The 17,945-nt window shown below is 59.5% G+C and overlaps 1 protein-coding gene across 3 annotated transcripts in view; it reads left to right on the top strand.

Annotated features, from left to right (window-relative positions):
- The window catches only part of Sardh (sarcosine dehydrogenase), a 39,232-nt gene extending 21,792 nt beyond the window's left edge, over positions 1-17,440 (top strand). For all 3 annotated transcript variants that reach the window (XM_013155975.3, XM_003473142.5, XM_063244205.1), the window contains 6 exons: positions 364-511; positions 2,598-2,691; positions 13,034-13,196; positions 13,773-13,941; positions 15,172-15,307; positions 17,053-17,440. In XM_013155975.3, coding sequence (XP_013011429.1) covers positions 364-511; positions 2,598-2,691; positions 13,034-13,196; positions 13,773-13,941; positions 15,172-15,307; positions 17,053-17,178 — 836 coding nt within the window. In that variant the 3' untranslated portion in view covers positions 17,179-17,440. The remainder of the gene's footprint in view (positions 1-363; positions 512-2,597; positions 2,692-13,033; positions 13,197-13,772; positions 13,942-15,171; positions 15,308-17,052) is intronic.
- The last annotated feature ends 505 nt before the right edge of the window (positions 17,441-17,945 follow it).

Below are 17,945 nucleotides of genomic sequence, written 5' to 3'. Positions count from 1 at the left end.
AGAGCCCAATATAGTTCCCAGGATGCAGGACACAGTGGGCAGCAGTGGAGCCCCACAGGTGTCCAGACAACTGGGGTGCCCCTACTCTACTGTGTGTCAGTTCTCAGCCTCAGTCTCCTTCCCTGAAAGCCAGGATGGTAGTGGGTGGTGTCCTGGGGCGCCAGACCTTTCCCTGCCAGAACGTAGCCTGACCAGGACAGGGAACACCAGACTTGGAGCTGGAGAGGACAAGGGGGGCTCTGGGTCCCTGGGGGCCGATCTCAAGGTGGGCATTGTTTCTGCAGCAGTGTAGGTAGATTGGGCTGCCCTGATGTCTCCCGTCTTGAGGTCCCATTCTGAGCCTGCTCCCCGCTGCTCTTGCAGGGGACGGCTACTACCTGGCTGTGGGTGGGGCTGTGGCCCAACACAACTGGTGCCACATCACCACAGTGCTGCAGGACCAGCAGTTCCAGTGCCAGCTCATTGACTGCTCCGAGGACCTAGGCCTGATCAGCATCCAGGGCCCAGCCAGGTGAGGGAGGGTGGGTTCCCAGGCACCAGTCCAGAGACTGTCCCTCAGGGGGGTCGAGGGGGGGGCACGGCTTGACTTCAATTCTAACACTGTGGTGGGGGGAGGGGAAGCCAGGGTCCCCAGAGGACAAGGAACTGGGAGCCAGGGCCGTGTGGTGCTCCTGTGGCTCTGGGGGGCAGCTGGCTGCAAGTGTCCATGAGGCAGGGAGGTGAGATGCAGGTGCCATCTGCTGTCCGTCCTCTGCACCCCGAGGAGGGCAGAGGGTTCGGTGGGAGGCACAGATGAGGTGGTCGCGGTGTGGCCTGCCGTACGTCCACACTACAGGTGGTTTTCCTTCTCCTGGGCCCCAGTGCTCGCCTATCAGGGTGATGGGGGACCCTGCTGTGCCCAGGGCCTCTGCCTGAGTTGTCACAGCAGCTTCAGAGGGGAGCAGCTGCCTTAGCCTGGGGGAGCCGGGTGGGTAAGGAGGGCAGCTGCCTTGAGCTACGAGCTGTGGGCAGAAGCTGTCACTGCCAGGACAGTTTGTGGCACCCTCCTTTCCAACAGAAGCCCAGGTTTCCTAGGGGAAAGCTGCTGTTGCCAGCAGGGCAGCTCTCAATGTGTCTCCTGGGCTGTGGAGAGTGGCGGGGGTCCCGGCAGAGCTTTGGGGAGGGCGTGGCTGAATTCTAATCTGAGCTTCCGGGAAGCCCCACCGGCACTATACAGAGCAAGGCAGTTCCAGCCGTCAGGCCTGCAGACACTGGACCCTTGTCCTGGCCAGCTCTGGGTGGCCTCGCTTCGAGGGACACCTCTGTCCCCATTTAGCAGATGGGGCTGAGGCTGACAGAGTCTTGCACGAGGTCTCCACTGGATGAGGCTCTGGAGTTTGGGTGCTGGGTGCTACTGAGGCCATGGCCAGGTCAGAGCCCCAGCCCCGGCCCCCTGGCAGCTCTGCTCCCCTACTCCCTAAGCCCCCATGGGGCTGCTTGGCTCCAGACAGCAGAGACAGTGGCTGCCTGCCACGTGGGTGCCGTGTTACATAAGGACCCTGGCAGGCAGTGCGGGAGCCGAGCCTCTGGCGGGCGTGGGTGGTGGCTCCCAGCTCTGCAGCGGGATCAGGGTTGGCAGTGCTTTCCAGAACAGAACAGCACAGCCTTGGCCCTGCAGGGACCCCAGGGCACAGAAGTAGGGGGCTGCGTCAACTTGCCCTGCTGTGCCAGCCGAGGCGCTGCCCCCACCCAGCCCTTTCCATGCTGGGTGGGTTGGGATGCTGTGGGGGGTCCCTGTTTTGGTGGGGAGTGGGTACAACCCCGGGGAGACACAGGCAGGAGATGAGGTATCTCTAGGCAAGGGGGTACCCCAACCACATGCAGGGAGGCAGGTGATGCCCGGAGGAAGAGACAGCTTGAGTGCCCAGGTCAAATGGGGAGGGGGCTGCAGCGGTAAGGAGTGGAGCCCCGAGGAGCTCATTGCAAGAAGACAGATGCCACAAGCAGGCACCCCCAGGCCACAGTTTAGCACAGGGTGTGACCGCGGCGGTGGATGCGGCCCCAGTCCTCAGACAGGTGGCAGGTACCAAGTGGGTGCTGGGCACTGCTGGGCTGTAGCTTGGGCTCTTGACTCCTCTCAGACCTGCTGCCCATGTGTAGAGCTCCTGGGGCGCTGTCCTGTCAGAGCCCCTGTAGGCTAAGTAGGACGACACCCTGCTGAGGATGTGACCAGGACCAGGCCATCTGGTCTGAACACAAAAGTCAACTTGTCTCCTGACTAGCTCTGGTGACCAGGCACAGTCTGGAGCCTGTGGGATTCACGGACAGCTGGCCTGTCTCTGGCCACTGGTCCCAGCCAGGTCACCTGAGTTTAGGGCGTGGCATGAGCCGAAAGAAGGCAGCTTTTGCACTCGATACATTTGTGGTCCATGCTGCTCATGGTGTCTTGATGCCTACCTTGTTTATGGCCCCCATGGGGACAGGCCATGTCCCTCCTGCTCCCTGCAGCCCCAGGCCTTCCCAGCTGGTCCCCAGGAGTGCTGAACAGGCGGGGGGAATGGGGGGTCCAGGGAGGGGTGCCAGCAGCAGGCTGACCTCCTCCTTTGTTCCTCTCCCAGCCGGGCCATCCTGCAGGAGGTGCTGGACACAGACCTGAGCGACGCGGCCTTCCCCTTCTCCAGCCACCAGCTGGTGCAAGCCGCCGGGCACCTGGTAGGCATAGGAGGCTGCTGCCTCCAGGTGTGAGTGGGAGCAGTGTGCAGCTGGATCTGAGAACCCCACTCCTGTCCCAATTGGGACTGTAGGAAGTGGGGACCAAGTGGCCCTGACCGTGGGCCATCAGCATCACTGACCTCTGCCCAGTGCCAGGCACAGCAGGCTCTGCCCAGATGTCCCGCTACCCACAATGCTGTTATGTGTGTCCTCCTAGGTCAGGGCACTGTCACCTCCAGTGCCTCCCTGGGTTAGAGGGGCTGGGGACAGCTGGGCAGCTGCCACCAGAGGTCTCTGTGGGGAGACTGTGGGTGCATTACCAAAGGGACTTGGTCAGGCCTGGCTCTGGCACAGAGGCTTCCTCAGGGACCTCAACTCTGCCCAGTGCCTCTCATTCCAACCTCAGTTTCCTTGCTGGGAAGTAAATGCCCTGATTTGGCTTCTAAGGCTGAGGCAGGAGCTGACCGATCATTGGTCATCACTGAAGGCCCCATGTCTGCTGTGCTCAGCTCCTATGTACCCCAGCCTGGTGGTCACTCCAGTGAGACCGTCTTGCCCTTGACCTGTGGTGCTGGCAGTGCCCTCGGCTGCAACAATAACAGTGTGTGCAGACCAGGCCATATGTCCCTGGGGTGGGGGGCACCATCGCCTCTGGGAGCCTCATGCCCTGACCCCAGCTACAGAACCCCTGCCCTGAGTATAGGCCAGAGGACACTGCTGGCCGAGCTCAGTAGATAGTGGTGCCCAGGCCACCCAGCTATCAAACCCAAAAAACACCAATCCTCGGTGACACAGATGGGGCCTTGCTGCGAGGGGAGCCTGAGGGACCTCAATGGCTCGCATTTCTACTTCCCAGGGTCCTGGTGGGAGAGGTGCTGGCCTGCAGTGCCGTAGGGTCCGGGGACAGTCTGGGTCCTCACAGTGAATAATCTGGGCAGTTGCTGCAGGGAGGAGCTGCGCAGTAGAGGATGGGAGCCCCCCACCCCCGTGGAGTCTGCGCCCCCCCTGCAAGCTTCTGGTTTCACTGCTTCCTGTGGGGACCAGAAAGGATGGCTCTGAGAGGGCGGCAGTATCCAGGCCCCGGGGTTCTGTCTGGCCGGTTCTGATCTGCGAAGGGACTGGAAGTCCTGAGGCTTGGCTCGAACTCAGCCTGTGTGTGGTGTGGTGGGCGAGGGAGAGGACCAGGTGGGAACGTGGCCCTTCTGTCCAAAGCTCAGGCCTCTGGGACCGGTGGCTTCATCTGCTTCTCTGGCTGGGCTGGCTCTGTGCTGGTCGGCAGCCTCCCGAGTCTGGCTGGGCTGCTTGGTGACACGGGAGCTGGGGCTCAGGAACCAGGCTGGGGCTGGTGTGGACCAAGCCCAAGGTGGGGCTGACTGGCAGAGGAAGCAGTGCTGGCTGCTTCTCAGTGTCCCCTGGGACTGGTTCACTGGTGATCTATGAAATAATTTGGGTGTGGTGGCACACGCCTGCAATCCCAGCACTCTGGGAGGCTGAGGCAGGAAGATACCAAGTTTGAGCCCAGCCTAGGCAGTTCAGCTAGACCCTATCTCAAAATAAAAACATCAGAGGTGGTGTGGAAGTGGCTCAGGGCAAAGGCGCTGGGTTCAAAACCAGAACTCATATATGTCTCATTCTGTTCCCTAAGTGTGCGATGGACGGGCCACTGAGCCCTCATTCTGGCCAGCTGCCCTTGGGCATGATGTTGGCTTTGAGGCCTTCCTCCATCTCCCTTAAGAAGCTGGGGTACGGCTGGCTGGTCTTTCTGGCAGGGACCCGGTAGCTGCCATATGTCACCGTAGGACCCTGGGAAGGCTTCTAAACCCTGAGCAAGTTCGTGTGTCTGCGCTGCTTTGCTGTCTGCTGACACCACTGCCCCTCACCACCCTGCCCGTTACTCTGGGGCCATGAGGACTGAGCCTCTCACCTGCATTCAGATACCGTCTGGGCGTCTGAGGGCTCAACCCTTGCAGGGCTCACCGATCGCTGATCTTGCAGTCAGCCATCTGTCGTCCCTGATGGGTCCTGGCTGGGCCAGTGCTGCTGTCCAGGCTCTGGGGGGCGCAGGATGGTGCCCTCTAAGCAGGCGATGCTCAGGGAGGCACCTTCTGATCTGGGGGGATACCAGGCCGCTTTAGCCTCTCAGTCACGTGGGACGTCTGTGACAGAGGCCAGACTCCCACCCAGCGGGGCCGCCTGGGACTCCCAGATGACCTTAGGGCCTATTCCTGAGGACAGGCCAGTGGCCCCGCTCACATGAGACAGCCGTGAGGCCGAGGGTGGGTAAGGCGGAGCCCAGCTGGGGACCCAGCCCTAGTCCCCCTGTCTTCTCCTAGGAACCCAAGGAGCACATGAACAAACAGAATGAGGTCCTGTCCCTTGGTGTCCATGGTGGCCTCAGCTGGCCAGGAAGGCTGTCCCTCAGTGGCCCAGGCCATGCCTTACTATGGGGCCCAACCCCTGAACACAGGCCCTCCCCATTCCTGGTGGCAGTGGGCTGATGTGGCTGAGTCAGGACTCTCTCTGGACACAGAGCTGGGCACTGTCTGGCTCCTTGCGGGGCCCAAAGGTGGGTGGGAGGCAAAAGCAGGCTGGCCAGAGAGCCTGAGCTGGGGGAGCTGGATGCCTGGCTTCCTTCCTGTGTCAGCCTTTTGTAGGACAGCTCCCCAGACCTCAGTTTCCCGTTCGGCGGCACGAAGTCCAGACAATGTCTGAAATCCTTTCTGGGCCATCCCATCAGTCCGTCCAGACGCAGAATTCTCTCTGGATCCTGGGGAATTTCATTCTCTCCGAAATGATGTTGTGTGCTGGCTTCGAAATGTGTTGACGAGCTGTCCTGGCTGTGCAGGGGTTCTGGGGCGAGTATCTATCGGTGATCAGCTGGCCCGTGGCCAGCCAGCTGCGCAGAGGAATGTGTGCTGAGCCCCGGCGCCTCGTGGAATGCTGAGCTGTAGAGCTGGGTGGTGGCGAGATCTGCAGCCCCCAGGGCAGCTATGACAGGCTCACAGCAGAGGTCGCTGGTCCTTGGTGGCCCCGGCTTCCACCCGCCACTGCTGGTTCCCGGCAGTACTTCTCTGAGACGCCGGGGTCTGTGTTGGTGTCACAGTGCCTGGAATCCTGGAGGAGGAAGGAGTGGGGGAGGTGATTGTCCGCTTGGCAGCCAGCAGACCAGCTGTCCTTGCTCCCCAAATATTTGCCTGGAGGCCAGCGAGATTCCCGGGGGCAGGGGCGGGCCACGTCTCCTGGAGCTCGGCTTGGCCGGTCCTGGGCCAGACACAGTGTTCCCGGCTCCTCGGCCGAGGACAGGACCCCTTGGCTGAGGACAGGTCCTCTCCGCGAAGCAGCAGAAGCTGGCTGCAAGCCATCCTGCGGCACAGCAATAAAGCAACTTTCTTCTGAAAATTAATTTCAAGTCAAAGGGAAATTGAATTTCCTTCCCTGTGGTGAGAGGTCCTAGCCACGGTGCTCTCAGGACTCAGTTAGCGCCACATGGTGCTTCCCGTGCATGTTAGGTAAATCTGACCCGCCCGCCAGGGACTCCGGAGGCGTCACTCAGTGGACCACCACCAGGTGGGTGGCAGCCACTGCCTAAAGCTCTCTGTGGTATGCGTGCGTGTATGTAGAGGCTTCAGGGACACCACAGAAGGCCATGGTGGTGGCCCCAGCCTGGGCACATGCTCTCGGCCACCGCTAGGGACAGTGACACATGCTTGCAAGGAAAGTGTAAGAACCAGGGCTGGGTGGAACCATGCCAGCTTCCTCTTCCAGTGCCACCCTGCTGCCCTGCCGTTGTCTGTAGGTGCAGGTGGTGTCCGCAGAGGTGATCCGAGTCTTCCGCCCCTGCCAGAAACCTGGGACTCTAAGGCTCTGGCTGGCAGGGCAAGGGCCTTCCCCTGAGGAGGAGCCCCAGCCTGCCCAAGAGTGGGAACAGAGATTGGAGGGTGGCAGCTCCTGGAGAGACCTCAGGTCCTCACACGTGTGCAGGGCGGTTTGAGCAGCATTGTTTTTATTTATTCTTGTTCTTGGAACTGGATTCTAGTCACCATCCCTACCATCATCACTGTTGTCAGCATTGTTCCTGCTATCCTAACCACCACCGTCACTGTCACCACCATCGCCACCACCACCATCACCACCCCCATTGCCATCACCATCACCATCACTACCATCACCATCACCACCACCATCACCATCACCACCACCACCATTCTCAAAACCATCAAATCATCACCACCACCATCAAAGCCATCACCACCATCGTCACCTCTGCTATCCTCATCACCACCATCACTATCAAAATCACCAGCACCAGCAGCAGCAGCAGCACCACCACCAAAACCATCAAACCATCATCACCAACATCACCAGCACCACCGTTGCCAGCATCACTGTCATTTCCTCCATTGCCACCGTTACCATCACTATGCCAACCACCGTCATCACCCCTAGGGTCTTCAGCATGAGCATCACCGTCCCCATCCAGCCTTATCATCACCAGAACTGCTGCCACCCTTACCTCTTGCCTTGTGAGCCTCCAAACCAGACCAGGGGGTGAGCCAAGCAATCCCCTTGGGGTGCTTTTAGAATCAGAGGTTCATGGGAGTCTCCAGAGGGGTGAAAGAAAAACTCCTCCCATCGCATGCCAGTTTTGGAGGGCTCCGGTCACACACCCCGCAGCAGGCTGCCGTGTCTGGTCTCTGCCTGCCTGGCCCTGATTCCTGCTGGTCTGGAGGGTGCACCTGGTGTTGAGCTGATGCACCCTGAGGAGGTTGTGCTGGTGCCTGTGTCTGGGTGGCACATGTGCTCAGTCACCAGGCCACGTTTATACCCTTGGCCGACTCAGGGGTGCCTCACGCTCAGCGTGTCATGGCAGGGTCCCAGCCCCAAACACATGCACACTTCTTCCCAGCTGGGGACCTGCTCTCGGGGCTCAGGACCCAGCGCCATTCAGGAGCTGAGCGCAGGCCAGAGGAGCTGGCATCCAGGGCTGGGCTCTCAAGCCGGAGGAGTCCACAGGTCCAAGTGAGGGAAGCGCATGGCTGCTCACTGAGCCATCAAGGCTTGACGTCCACGCGCAGGGAGCAGTCACAGGGTGGAAATGGGGATGCTATGGGGCAACCCCGCCCTCAGGCTGGTCCTCACTCACCCCCAGGGGCTGCCTGGAGAGCCACTTCCTTTGCTTTCGAGCTTGGGTGTCCAGCCTGCACCGCACAGTGGAGATCTCAGGTGTACCCTGTGGGGCATACACGGTGACCCCACCACCACCACCATCCAGACGTGAGACCTCTGGGTCCCCAGTTTAAACCCAAGTCTGGGACCTCATGTAGAAGCACACTGTGTGACCAGCCACCACTCTGTGCCCCCAGTCATTAGCCCGGGTTCTAGCAGCTGGCAACCCTCGTGCCTGCCGACCTCTGACCGCTCCGGGAGGTACTGCTAGGAACAGAGATGGTGCTGTGTGCCAGGGGAAGGAGCAGTCCCCACACTTGCCATCCTGCTCAACCTCACCATGCTCATGGCCCCAGTTGAACAGGTGACAGGCAGAGGAAGGGTCCTGTGACATCTGGGGACCAGTGCCATCCTGCAGAATCACCTGCAGGGCCAGGAAGGGTCTGACACCCACGGAGCCATGATCATTAAATGGCCTACATTCACCTAAGCGGAAGTGGGTGGGACTGCAGGGTCCCCTGGCAGCTGCATCCCATGGTTAGGGAATCAGAGACCCTGGGAAGGCACCACAGGCCGCAGCTCTGTGGCCTTTAGAGCAACCCCGTGCCTCCTGGGGCTGGCACACACCGGAAGAGCCACGAGCCCAGCGGGGACCACCGAAGGCTGCCTGCTTTGCATGGCTCCTCCTTGTCTGCAGAGTCAAGTGCCGGTAACAGGACTGCACGCTCCAGGGGGCAGTGGGCTCCCCACCACTCTTGGTTTGAATTCCCAGGGAGGCAGAGTCTGCCCCAGTGGGCGGAAGGAGCCTGCTGGCCCTGCCTCACTTGTCCCAATCATGAGCTCCTGCTTGAGGCCTGCCCTGGCCGGACCCTCCAGCTGGTCCTCAGGGTCCTCCAGGGTCCTTGACAGGGTCCCTCAGCGAATCTCTTGCTCCTCTTTGGCTGGGAGCATTGGGCCACCCTGCCACTCACTGGGGCAGGCACATCGCAGCCCTGGCCTCGGAAGATGTTGATCTCTGGTTCCACGAATCGCCCCCGTTCTGTGGCCTGGAACACCTCCTCCCATCCCCCGCCTCTCCCATCTCTCTTTATCCTGTGTCACATCAGCGGGCACCATTCCTGCTGTCACACCTGGGTGCACTGTGTGCTGCCCGGATCAGCTCTGCATACCTGTCCCTTTCCCTGGGACTCACCCCTTTACAACGGAACTTTTTTTTTTTTTTTTCCTTTTTATCGGTACCAGGGGTCGAACTCACGACTGCCTACTTGCAAGCAGGCGCTTATGCCGCTGAGCTAAACCTCCAGCCCCTACGAAGGAACTTTTGAAATCCCCTTTCCCAGCTTTCTGCATCACTGTCAGCAGTCACCCCAAAACCTCCTGCTCCCACCTCACTGGAATTTAGTACCCACTCATCAGTCCCCCCACTCCCCCCCTCTGATTCTCCCCACCCTCTGGTGACCTCACCTTCTTTTTCTTTTTAGATTCTACCTGTGAGTGAGTCACACAGTATTTGTTTTTCTGTGCCTGGCTTATTCACTTAACATAGTGGTTTCCTGACCTAGCTACACTGTGGAAAATGACAGTTTTGTTCTTTTTTGTGGCTTAATAGTATTCTACAACATGTGTGTCTACACAGCGTTCAGTCTGTCCAGAGGCTGATGCACACCTTGGCCGTTGTGAGCTGTGTTGTGATGGACTTGGGGTGTGGGTGTCTCTTCCATGTACTGCCTGTTGGAGATAGTGTCAGGATTTCCCAGGTCCTGCTGTGCAGCTGGGCCACCCGGGGTTTGTCCATCACCTCTGGAGGATGTTAGGCTGATGTCAGTCGTGATTCTAGGAAGGCACTCTGCAAACTTGGAGCACTATCCCGGGTGCTTCAGGGTGCACACTGGGAAGTGGGATTGCCGGGCATGGGTCCTTCTGTTATCCCTGCTGTTGCCATGGCAACCGTACCACTGTGTGCTCCTAATAATCATCAATGATGCCAGGCCTCTTCTCGGTGCTGTCTGTGCACCAGTGGTCACCTTTGGAGAAGTGTCCGTCCAAAGCCTTGGCCAGTGTTCAGGTCAGGCATTTGCTGAGCTGCAGGGGTCTTTTGTACACTGCGGACATAGACCCATTATCCGATGAGCAGCTCACAGGCCACAGTTTTGCCTGTTGTCTTTCTGTGCACAAAGCCTTGGTGACTGATGCCGTTCCTTCTTCATATTTTTGCTCTGCTTCCTGTGCTTTTGATGTCACAGCCAAAAAACTGTTGTTGTTTCTTTTGTGTGTGTGTGGGTAGTGGGATTTGAACTCAGGACCTTGCACTTGCCAGACAAGCGCTGTGCTGCTGGGCTGTACCCTTGGCCTCTCCTTATCATTTCTGACTCCACTGTATTTTCTCCTGGCAGCTTTCCAGTTACATCTCTGTGACTCAGTCTTTATTCCAGCTGAGTTCACTTTTCTGTGAGGTGTCAGGTAAGGGTCTCCCCTCTCTCTACCACACGTGGGTATCGGTTTTCTCGATACCATTTATGGAGAGACAGATCTGATCCTTCCCCAGCGGGAGCTCTCAGGACACGGTCTCGGGGTCCTCTGAAGGGAGGCTCGCTTCGGGGTGATCTCCTTTACCCTGAGGCTCCAGGCTCTGGCTTGTGTCAGCAGTGCATTCTCTTGGTCCCTGTCCTCCCACAATACTTTCGGAGGTCAGAAAGATGATTCTTCCTGCTTTGTGCTCTTTAAAAGCCAATTTGACCGTTTGGGGTCCTTCAGGATTCACGAGTTTTAGGTGAGCTTTTCTCCTGTCTGCAGAATGAACACACTGGGACATTGGTAAGGACTGGCCTGAGCCCTGGACTGTTTGAGTCTAGGAGATCTGAGCGGTGTTGTCTCCTAGTCTAAGAGCACAGACTCCCTGAGTCCATTTGTGCCGTCTTCCTCTCTCTCACCCCCTGGGTTAGGTTTATTCTTCTTGGTGACATTGTTAATGGATTTATCTTAATTTTTCTTTGGATTGTTCATCGCTATTGTATAGAATCAGCCGTGTTTTATGCATTGGCTTTGGAGCCTGAAACTGCTGAATTCATGTGTGTGTGTGTGTGTGTGTGTGTTTGCACATGCACATGAATGTGTGTGTAATCTTTAGAGCGAGAGAAGGACTCACACAAAACCTAGTTTAAGACTCTTCCTGTCGACCTTCCCCATTGCTAGAGGCTCCATCTTGCAAGGGTTCTGCCTCCACATGGGACTTCTAAAGCCTCTGGAGCCAGCATCCCAGCCTGACCTTTCCTGTGTATCCTCATGAGGAGAAGTGAGACCCCTACAACCCTGCTGCTTCGGTTTCTGGAGAAGCAGTGATTCCGTGAACTCCAGAGGCCAGCACAGTTCCCTGGCCCTTGCCTTCCCTCTGCTTGTGCTGTCTGGCAGTTGGGCTGGGCTAGGTTCAGAGACACAGGGAGGACACAGGGGAGACCCAGGCCCAGCCCCTCGGGACTCTGAGCCCCTGGAAGCTGAGTCAGGAAGAGCACTCACTCCTGGGCACTCCGTCCACTCACAGACTAGGTGAGGACCAGTGTGCAAGCAGGGTCAGCATTGGGGGCAGCTGTGCACATGCTTTGCGTCTTCTTCCTGTATCTGAGTGAGGCTGGCTCTGAGCCCCGCTAAAATTAGAACCCGGTGACAAGGCGGTCTTCGTCAGGGGCCTACGCCTTGCGCCAGGCGAGCTGAGAAATGTCAGCAGTACATTTTCTGCATCAGTTTTGAGGTTTTTGAAAGGCCCAGGAAAATGGCAGTGTGGAGCAAATTTATGATGCTTTAAAAGCTTTTGGAATCCAGCCCTGGGGCGCGTGCAGTGATGCAATTGAGGTGTCAGGTTGGAGAGGAGCCAGTGGGCCTGGCAGAGGGCACAGACACAAAGCCTTGGGCCCTTCCGCCTTGTGCCTGCAGCTCTGGGCAGCTCTGAGCCTCTTGCCCTGCACCTCTGTGTCCATTTGTGTGCTTCGTAGCTTCCCCAGCTGAGCGTCAGGCCTTACCCGTGGGACGCTGTGGTCCAGAGCCTCCCAGAGGGGTAGGATCAGGTGTCGATTGCTGGGTGCAGGTGACCTGTGTCCAAACCACGTGAACAGAAAGGTCGCATCCCCCTGGGTATTACAAACTCCGTGTTGGCCGTGGCCTCTGTGGTGTGTGGGAGTGTGGGACATTCCTGGCAGGGCTGGGGGCCCCTCTGGCCACCTCTGTCCTGGCATCAGTCTGAGGACATGATGTACAGTGGTCCCCAGCCCTGCAGGGGCTGGACTGTGAAGGGGTGGAATGGACGCAGAAGCTCAGCTGTCTGCCGACCTGGCCTTCCAGTCAGGGCCGTCCTCCCTGGCTGGTCCTTCCCTCCCAGCAGTGTCCTCTCCTGCCGGGACCTGAGCCCTGGAGGCAGAGACTGCATTGGTCCCCAGATCCCAATGCCTGGCCCAGCTTGGCCACACTAGTGCACAGCTGACTTCTAAAGTGTCAGACTCAACTCATCCTCTTCTGATGCTCCCGTGTCCATTAACTGTGGCCAGGGGCTCCTGAGGACAGAGCAGGGAAGTCAAGGTCAAATGGAAGCCATGAGGTTGTGGATTGTCCTGTGGCCTGAGGCCCGTCTGTGTCCTGAGCCTGTGGTGTGACCATATTAGAAAGCAAGGTCCTCCGATGTAACTAAGGAGAGATTAATTAGGGTGAGCCTGGCCCCCAAATTCGGTGACCAAAGCAATCCAAGAGACAGGAGAGGAGGTGCAGACACAGGGCAGAGGCGACGTGAAGACAGGGCGTGAGGCTGGGGTGAGGTGGCCCCAGCCCAGGCGTCAGAGCACCCCAAAGAGAGGGAAAGGACCCTCCTGGAAATCTGTCCGGGACTGGGGCCCTGCCAGCCTCAGTTCTGGGGGAACTTCCCAGAGAGTCCCTTTCCATTGCCTCAAGGCCCCAGATCATTGGTGTGACCACAGAAAAACTAAGTCCTTATGATCCAGGGACAGTGACCACAGCACCCCCACTCCCAAGTGGCAACCCTTTCTACCCTTCCTCCACAGGGAAGATGCAGAGCAGCCCTGGAACACGCTTTACAAGGCCCAGGCCAGGGCTGGCAAAGGGCAGTGGTGATGGCGGGCACTGCCCCTTGTGGCCTGGGCCTCACGTGTGCCTGGCCGTGCCTACCTCTCCCCAGGTCCGGGCCCTGAGGCTGTCGTTCGTGGGGGAGCTGGGCTGGGAGCTGCACGTGCCCCGGGCCTCCTGCGTGCCTGTGTACCGTGCCCTGATGACCGCAGGAGCCAAGCACGGCCTGGTCAATGCTGGGTACCGTGCCATCGACTCCCTGAGCATTGAGAAAGGTGGGTGCCAGGTCTGGAGGCCCAGGTCCCGCCTGTCACCACTTCCTTCCTTCCCCACTGCACTTTCATTCTCTGAGCTCTGTCCACTTGCTCCTGCCTTCCCATGGCCATATACCAGCTGGCCTGTGCAGGCCCCCCAAGATAGTGATGGGGGCCCCATGCCTGTACACACCTGGACTCGGGTGAGGTCCGTCCAGTCTCTATGGGGAACAAGGCAAGGGTGGGATTTGAACTGGCACTGGGGCCGTTCTGAGGGTTTGGGGTGTTTTCATGCTGGGGACAGAAGCCAGGGCCTCAAGGAAGCTAAGGGCACAGCCTGTTCCTAGTCACACCCCATCCCTCCACTAAGGCTGCCCAGCACTCCTTGAAGTCCACCCCACTATCCCCAGCCTAATGGGCTAGGATAGGGCCAGCCTGTTCCAGGGGCTCACATGGGGAGATTTTGGGGTCCAGGATGCTCCCCAAGCCCACCCTCGGCAGCCCAGGTGGCTGTGCAGCCATGAAGGAGGGGTTTGAGGTGGGAGGGATGGGACTGTCCCCCTGGCTGGGCACTGACCTGTGGCCCTCTGTCCCCAGGCTATCGGCACTGGCATGCGGACCTGCGGTCTGATGACAGCCCCCTGGAGGCTGGCCTGGCCTTCACGTGCAAGCTCAAGTCGGCCGTGCCCTTCCTGGGCCGCGAGGCCCTGGAGCAGCAGCGGGCCTCGGGCCTGCGCCGCCGCCTCGTGTGCCTCACTGTGGAGGAGTAGGTATCCTGGCCACCATAGGGGACCCTTCCCCCAGAATGCACACTGTAGCCCTCAAGATGGGGAGATTGAGGCCCAGGAGACACATAGCTGGCACAGTCCTGCACTAGAGCTGGAGGTCCTGCATTTCTGTGCAGGCAGATCTATGCCTGGGGCTGGGCAGGTCCTGTGAAGCTGGAGGCAGGCAGGAAAGGCTCACCCGGCAAATGGAGACCAGGAGAAAGGGGCACTGCCTCGCTGAGCCAGAGCCCAAGGCTGGGGGACCCAACCTGGCCCCCAGAGCCTAATCATCAATCACTACCAGCCACTCTTTCATGGCCCTGAGATGGGGTGAGAGGAGCCACCATACCACTTCCACATGGGGACAGTGAGCAGCAGGGCAGGGTCACACCCGGTACAGGGCTGAGGCAGAGGGAGACCCTGCAATTCTCGGGCTCCTGGAGCCCTTGGACCCCGAGAAGTTTCAGCTGTCACTGAGGTGAGACACTCATCTCCAGAGGTCCTGACAGCCCAGCCCCCACAGCCTCTTCTCCCAGACTCCTAAGCAGAAGTGGGCCAGGAGATGGGCTGGCACCTGTCACTGCCCCGAGGCAGCCTGGGATGCACCTTCTCTGTGCTCTGTTGCAGACCCTTCCTGCCCCTGCTGCCACCAGGACCTCTGGGGCAGAGAACAGCCCTGTCCTTTGTGCCAAGCTCTGGGTGCACCAGGGAACCCTGAGAAAGCACAGTGCCACTCTGCCTGGTCCCAGCATGGCCACAGGAGATGGGGTCCATACCCCATCTGTCTGGGGGGACCCGGGTGGCCCCACTCTGGGCCACAGACCCAGGTGGCATCTGAATCCGCGGGGCCCTTTGGGCTCTGCGTGGGCTCCTCAGGACCACAGTGTGCAGACGTCCTCGGGTGCACCCCTGGGTGCCACATTCTGTGATTCTAATTGCTCGTTTCTTTGTCCCCTATTTTGAGTATGCTCTGTGCGTGCCATGGAGAAACTGTGTCCTACTGTGATAAGTGACTGGACCGCAGCAAAGTGGGACCAGTAAAGGACGTCTAGACCCCTCCCTTGGGCTTTCTGCACAGCAGGCTCGCTCCTGTGGGCCTTGAGCAGCCATGGTCCTGCATTTTCTGCTCACCAGCAGCCTGCCATGGAGCTGGCGGGGCTCTCCTAGGCCACAGCGGGAAGCCTCTGCCCTGGAGTGGAGGTCCCATCTCCCTCTACTGCTTCTTCCAGAAAGGTGCCCATGTTCGGCCTGGAGGCCATCTGGAGGGACGGCCAGGTGGTGGGCCATGTGCGGAGGGCCGACTTCGGCTTCACTGTGGACAAGACCATCGCTTACGGCTACATCTGTGACCCCAGCGGCAGGCCGGTGAGCCCCATGGCCTGGGCCTTGAGGGGCTGGGTGGTAGGGAGGAGAGAGGCAGTCTATGCCCCCCAGGGATGACTGCTCAGCTGCCCAGTGCACAATCCTCTCTCTGTTTGCTCTTTGAAGGAACCTGACTTTGGCCGCTCAGGAGTTTTGTTGGGTGGAGGAGGGGTTGGGCAGGGGTCAATGCCCTTGGGCTCCTGAAACTAGACACTGTAACCTGGAGCTACTGCATGCCTTCTTGCTGGGGGCTGCAACCCGGGTTCCCAGAGGCTTCCTGGGGCCACACCCCTCCCTCCTCGAGTCCAGTCCACCTAGAGCTGGTCATGGGACTAACAGGCAGGGTAGCCCTGGGTGAGGCCTCTGTGCCAGCTCCACATGGCCCCAAGGCTCTGACCCGGCTCCAGCCCTTCCCTCTGAGGCTCATGGCCACACTGACCAGTGCTGTGCCTGGGAAGGGTGGCAGCTGGGGAGGCGGGGTCTTGCGCACGGCGGCCAGGCTGGAACACAGCTGGACATCATCGGCCTTGGGGCTCTGCCCTCTCCTTGCTCCGTGGCCTTGGATAAGGGGCCACTTTCTGGGTCCACTTTCTCAGTTATAAATAGGGACCAGCCCTCATGACCTCCTCACAGGGCACAGGGCCGTGCTGAGGGGGAAGCCAAGTAGGGTCCCAGCCCAGAGAGGCTCACCCCTTCAGGCCAGGAGAGAGCACTGGCTCCACCTTCTCCCTCAGAGCCTCCTGCCTGTCCTTCCTGCCGGTTGGCGGGGGTGCCTTGTCTCGAAGGTGGCCCAGGACACCACGCCAAAACCCTGGCACCATCGGCCAGGACCCAAGCGCTGGGGATCAGAGCTGCTGTGATTTATCTGATTATAGACCCGGACCCTACTCTGGGAGTTGTTAGGTTGTTCCGAGGTGCAGTGAAGGTGCAGATTTCTTTCCAGACAGAATCCTGCTCCATCTCAGGAGGAAAGGCCAGCCAGGGGCAGAATTCTGGCCACGAGGGTGTTTGTTAGCAGGTACTGTGCCTGCCCTGCCCATGCCTGGACACCGTCTTCCTTCCTCCCTCACCCCTAAAGCTCTGAGGTGCAGAAAGCCATGTTAGTTTTTCTTTCTCTCCTCATCGTGAGATGCTAGGGATGTGAGCAGGCTCCCAAGTCCCAGGCCAGAGCCCCGGCTACGCCCGCAGCTGCGTCCAGGAGAAGCAGGCCCTCAGGTGGCCCAGATGTCCCATGGCATGGCGAGAGTGGCACCCTCAACTGAGCCAAGCTGGGCACAGCACCACCCTTGGCCCTCAAGGGCTGCTGGGAAGGCTGGTCCAGCGTGTGGACTGGGGAGGCCACACTGTCCAGAGCTGTTCCGTCTTGCCTGTCCCTGAGGACTGTGCACTGGCTGCTGGCCTCCTGTTCTGCCGGCACAGCTGTGGTCTTGGCCTAGGTCCGGGGTCTCCTGCAGTCCCTGTTTCCTGGGATCTGGGATTCCTGGGGTGGGAGGGTGCAGCCTGGGGGAGCCCCTTCTCCGCAGTCACCAGACCTGGCTTGCAGAGCCCTGCTGATGCCCCCCTCACCTGACACCTTCTGGAAAGTAGGGAGACCCCCTAGTGCAGGGCAGAGAACCCTGATCTCCCACTGTGTGCCCATGCATGGAGTCGGGGGATGGCTTGGGCTCAGGCATGGTCAGCCTCCCCAGGTGAGAGGAGTCCAAGGCCCACCGGAGGACGGGAGTGACCCTTGTCCCCTCCACCCTTAGGTCTCGCTGGACTTCGTGAAGAGTGGGGACTATGCTCTGGAGAGGATGGGAGTCTCTTACGCTGCCCAGGTTCACCTGAAGTCCCCCTTCGATCCTGACAACAAGAGGGTGAAGGGAATCTACTGAGTGGCCTGAGGCAGGGCTGTGGCCACACAGGGGGAGCATACCTGTCACCCCCATGGGGCCTTCCCTGTCCTTAGCCTGCCACCCCCCAAACCAGGAAAGGACGGAGATCACCGTGGCCTGGCCAGTGCCCACTGACTGGAGTGTGTATCTAGTTCACCCGAAACCTCCCCGGAAGCACATCTGTATGGTTTGGGGCACAAGGACCTCACTTTGTAACCCCGTGAATTTCTTAGAAGCTTCAAAGTAAAACTTGGTAAGCCGAGTAGAGGCTGGAGCTCAGCTGGGCAGCATGGGGCAGCTGGAGCCCTTGGGTGAGAGCTGGGAATCAGGCAGAGTGATGGAGATCGATTAGCAATGCCTGCCCTGGCTCAGGAAGGGCTCAGGAAGATGGATGGGCTGGGCTGTCCCTCAGGATGGCTGCCTCATAGACCCAGGACAGCGGGAGGACTAGGAAGCCTTGTCCCCCATTTCTGCAGCGTGAAAGCCTTCTGAGAGCCACCAGCCCATGGCACAGGATCTCAGATTGCTATCCCCCCTTGTTCAACTCCTGCCTCAGTTTCCCCTCAAGCAATGGCATACAGGTCACCCCTGCCTTTCATGGGGAGACCGTGGCCCAAGGAGAGGGAAGTCCTCAGGGCCATGCAGCAAGGTTCACCCTGGACTCTTTCTACCACCCCAGTCTTTCTGGAGGGCAGAGCCTGAGAACCCCTTGGAGCTTATAGGGGGAGCTGGCCATGCGGGCCCCTCCGATGGCCATGAGTGTACCC

Source organism: Cavia porcellus, unplaced genomic scaffold (assembly GCF_034190915.1).
Source record: "Cavia porcellus strain 051 isolate PalLab524CR breed Dunkin Hartley unplaced genomic scaffold, mCavPor4.1 scaffold_49, whole genome shotgun sequence".
Classification (NCBI taxonomy): Eukaryota; Metazoa; Chordata; class Mammalia; order Rodentia; family Caviidae; genus Cavia; species Cavia porcellus.
The sequence above is the reverse complement of the archived record's forward strand: the minus strand, read 5'-3'. Positions and strand labels throughout refer to the sequence as shown.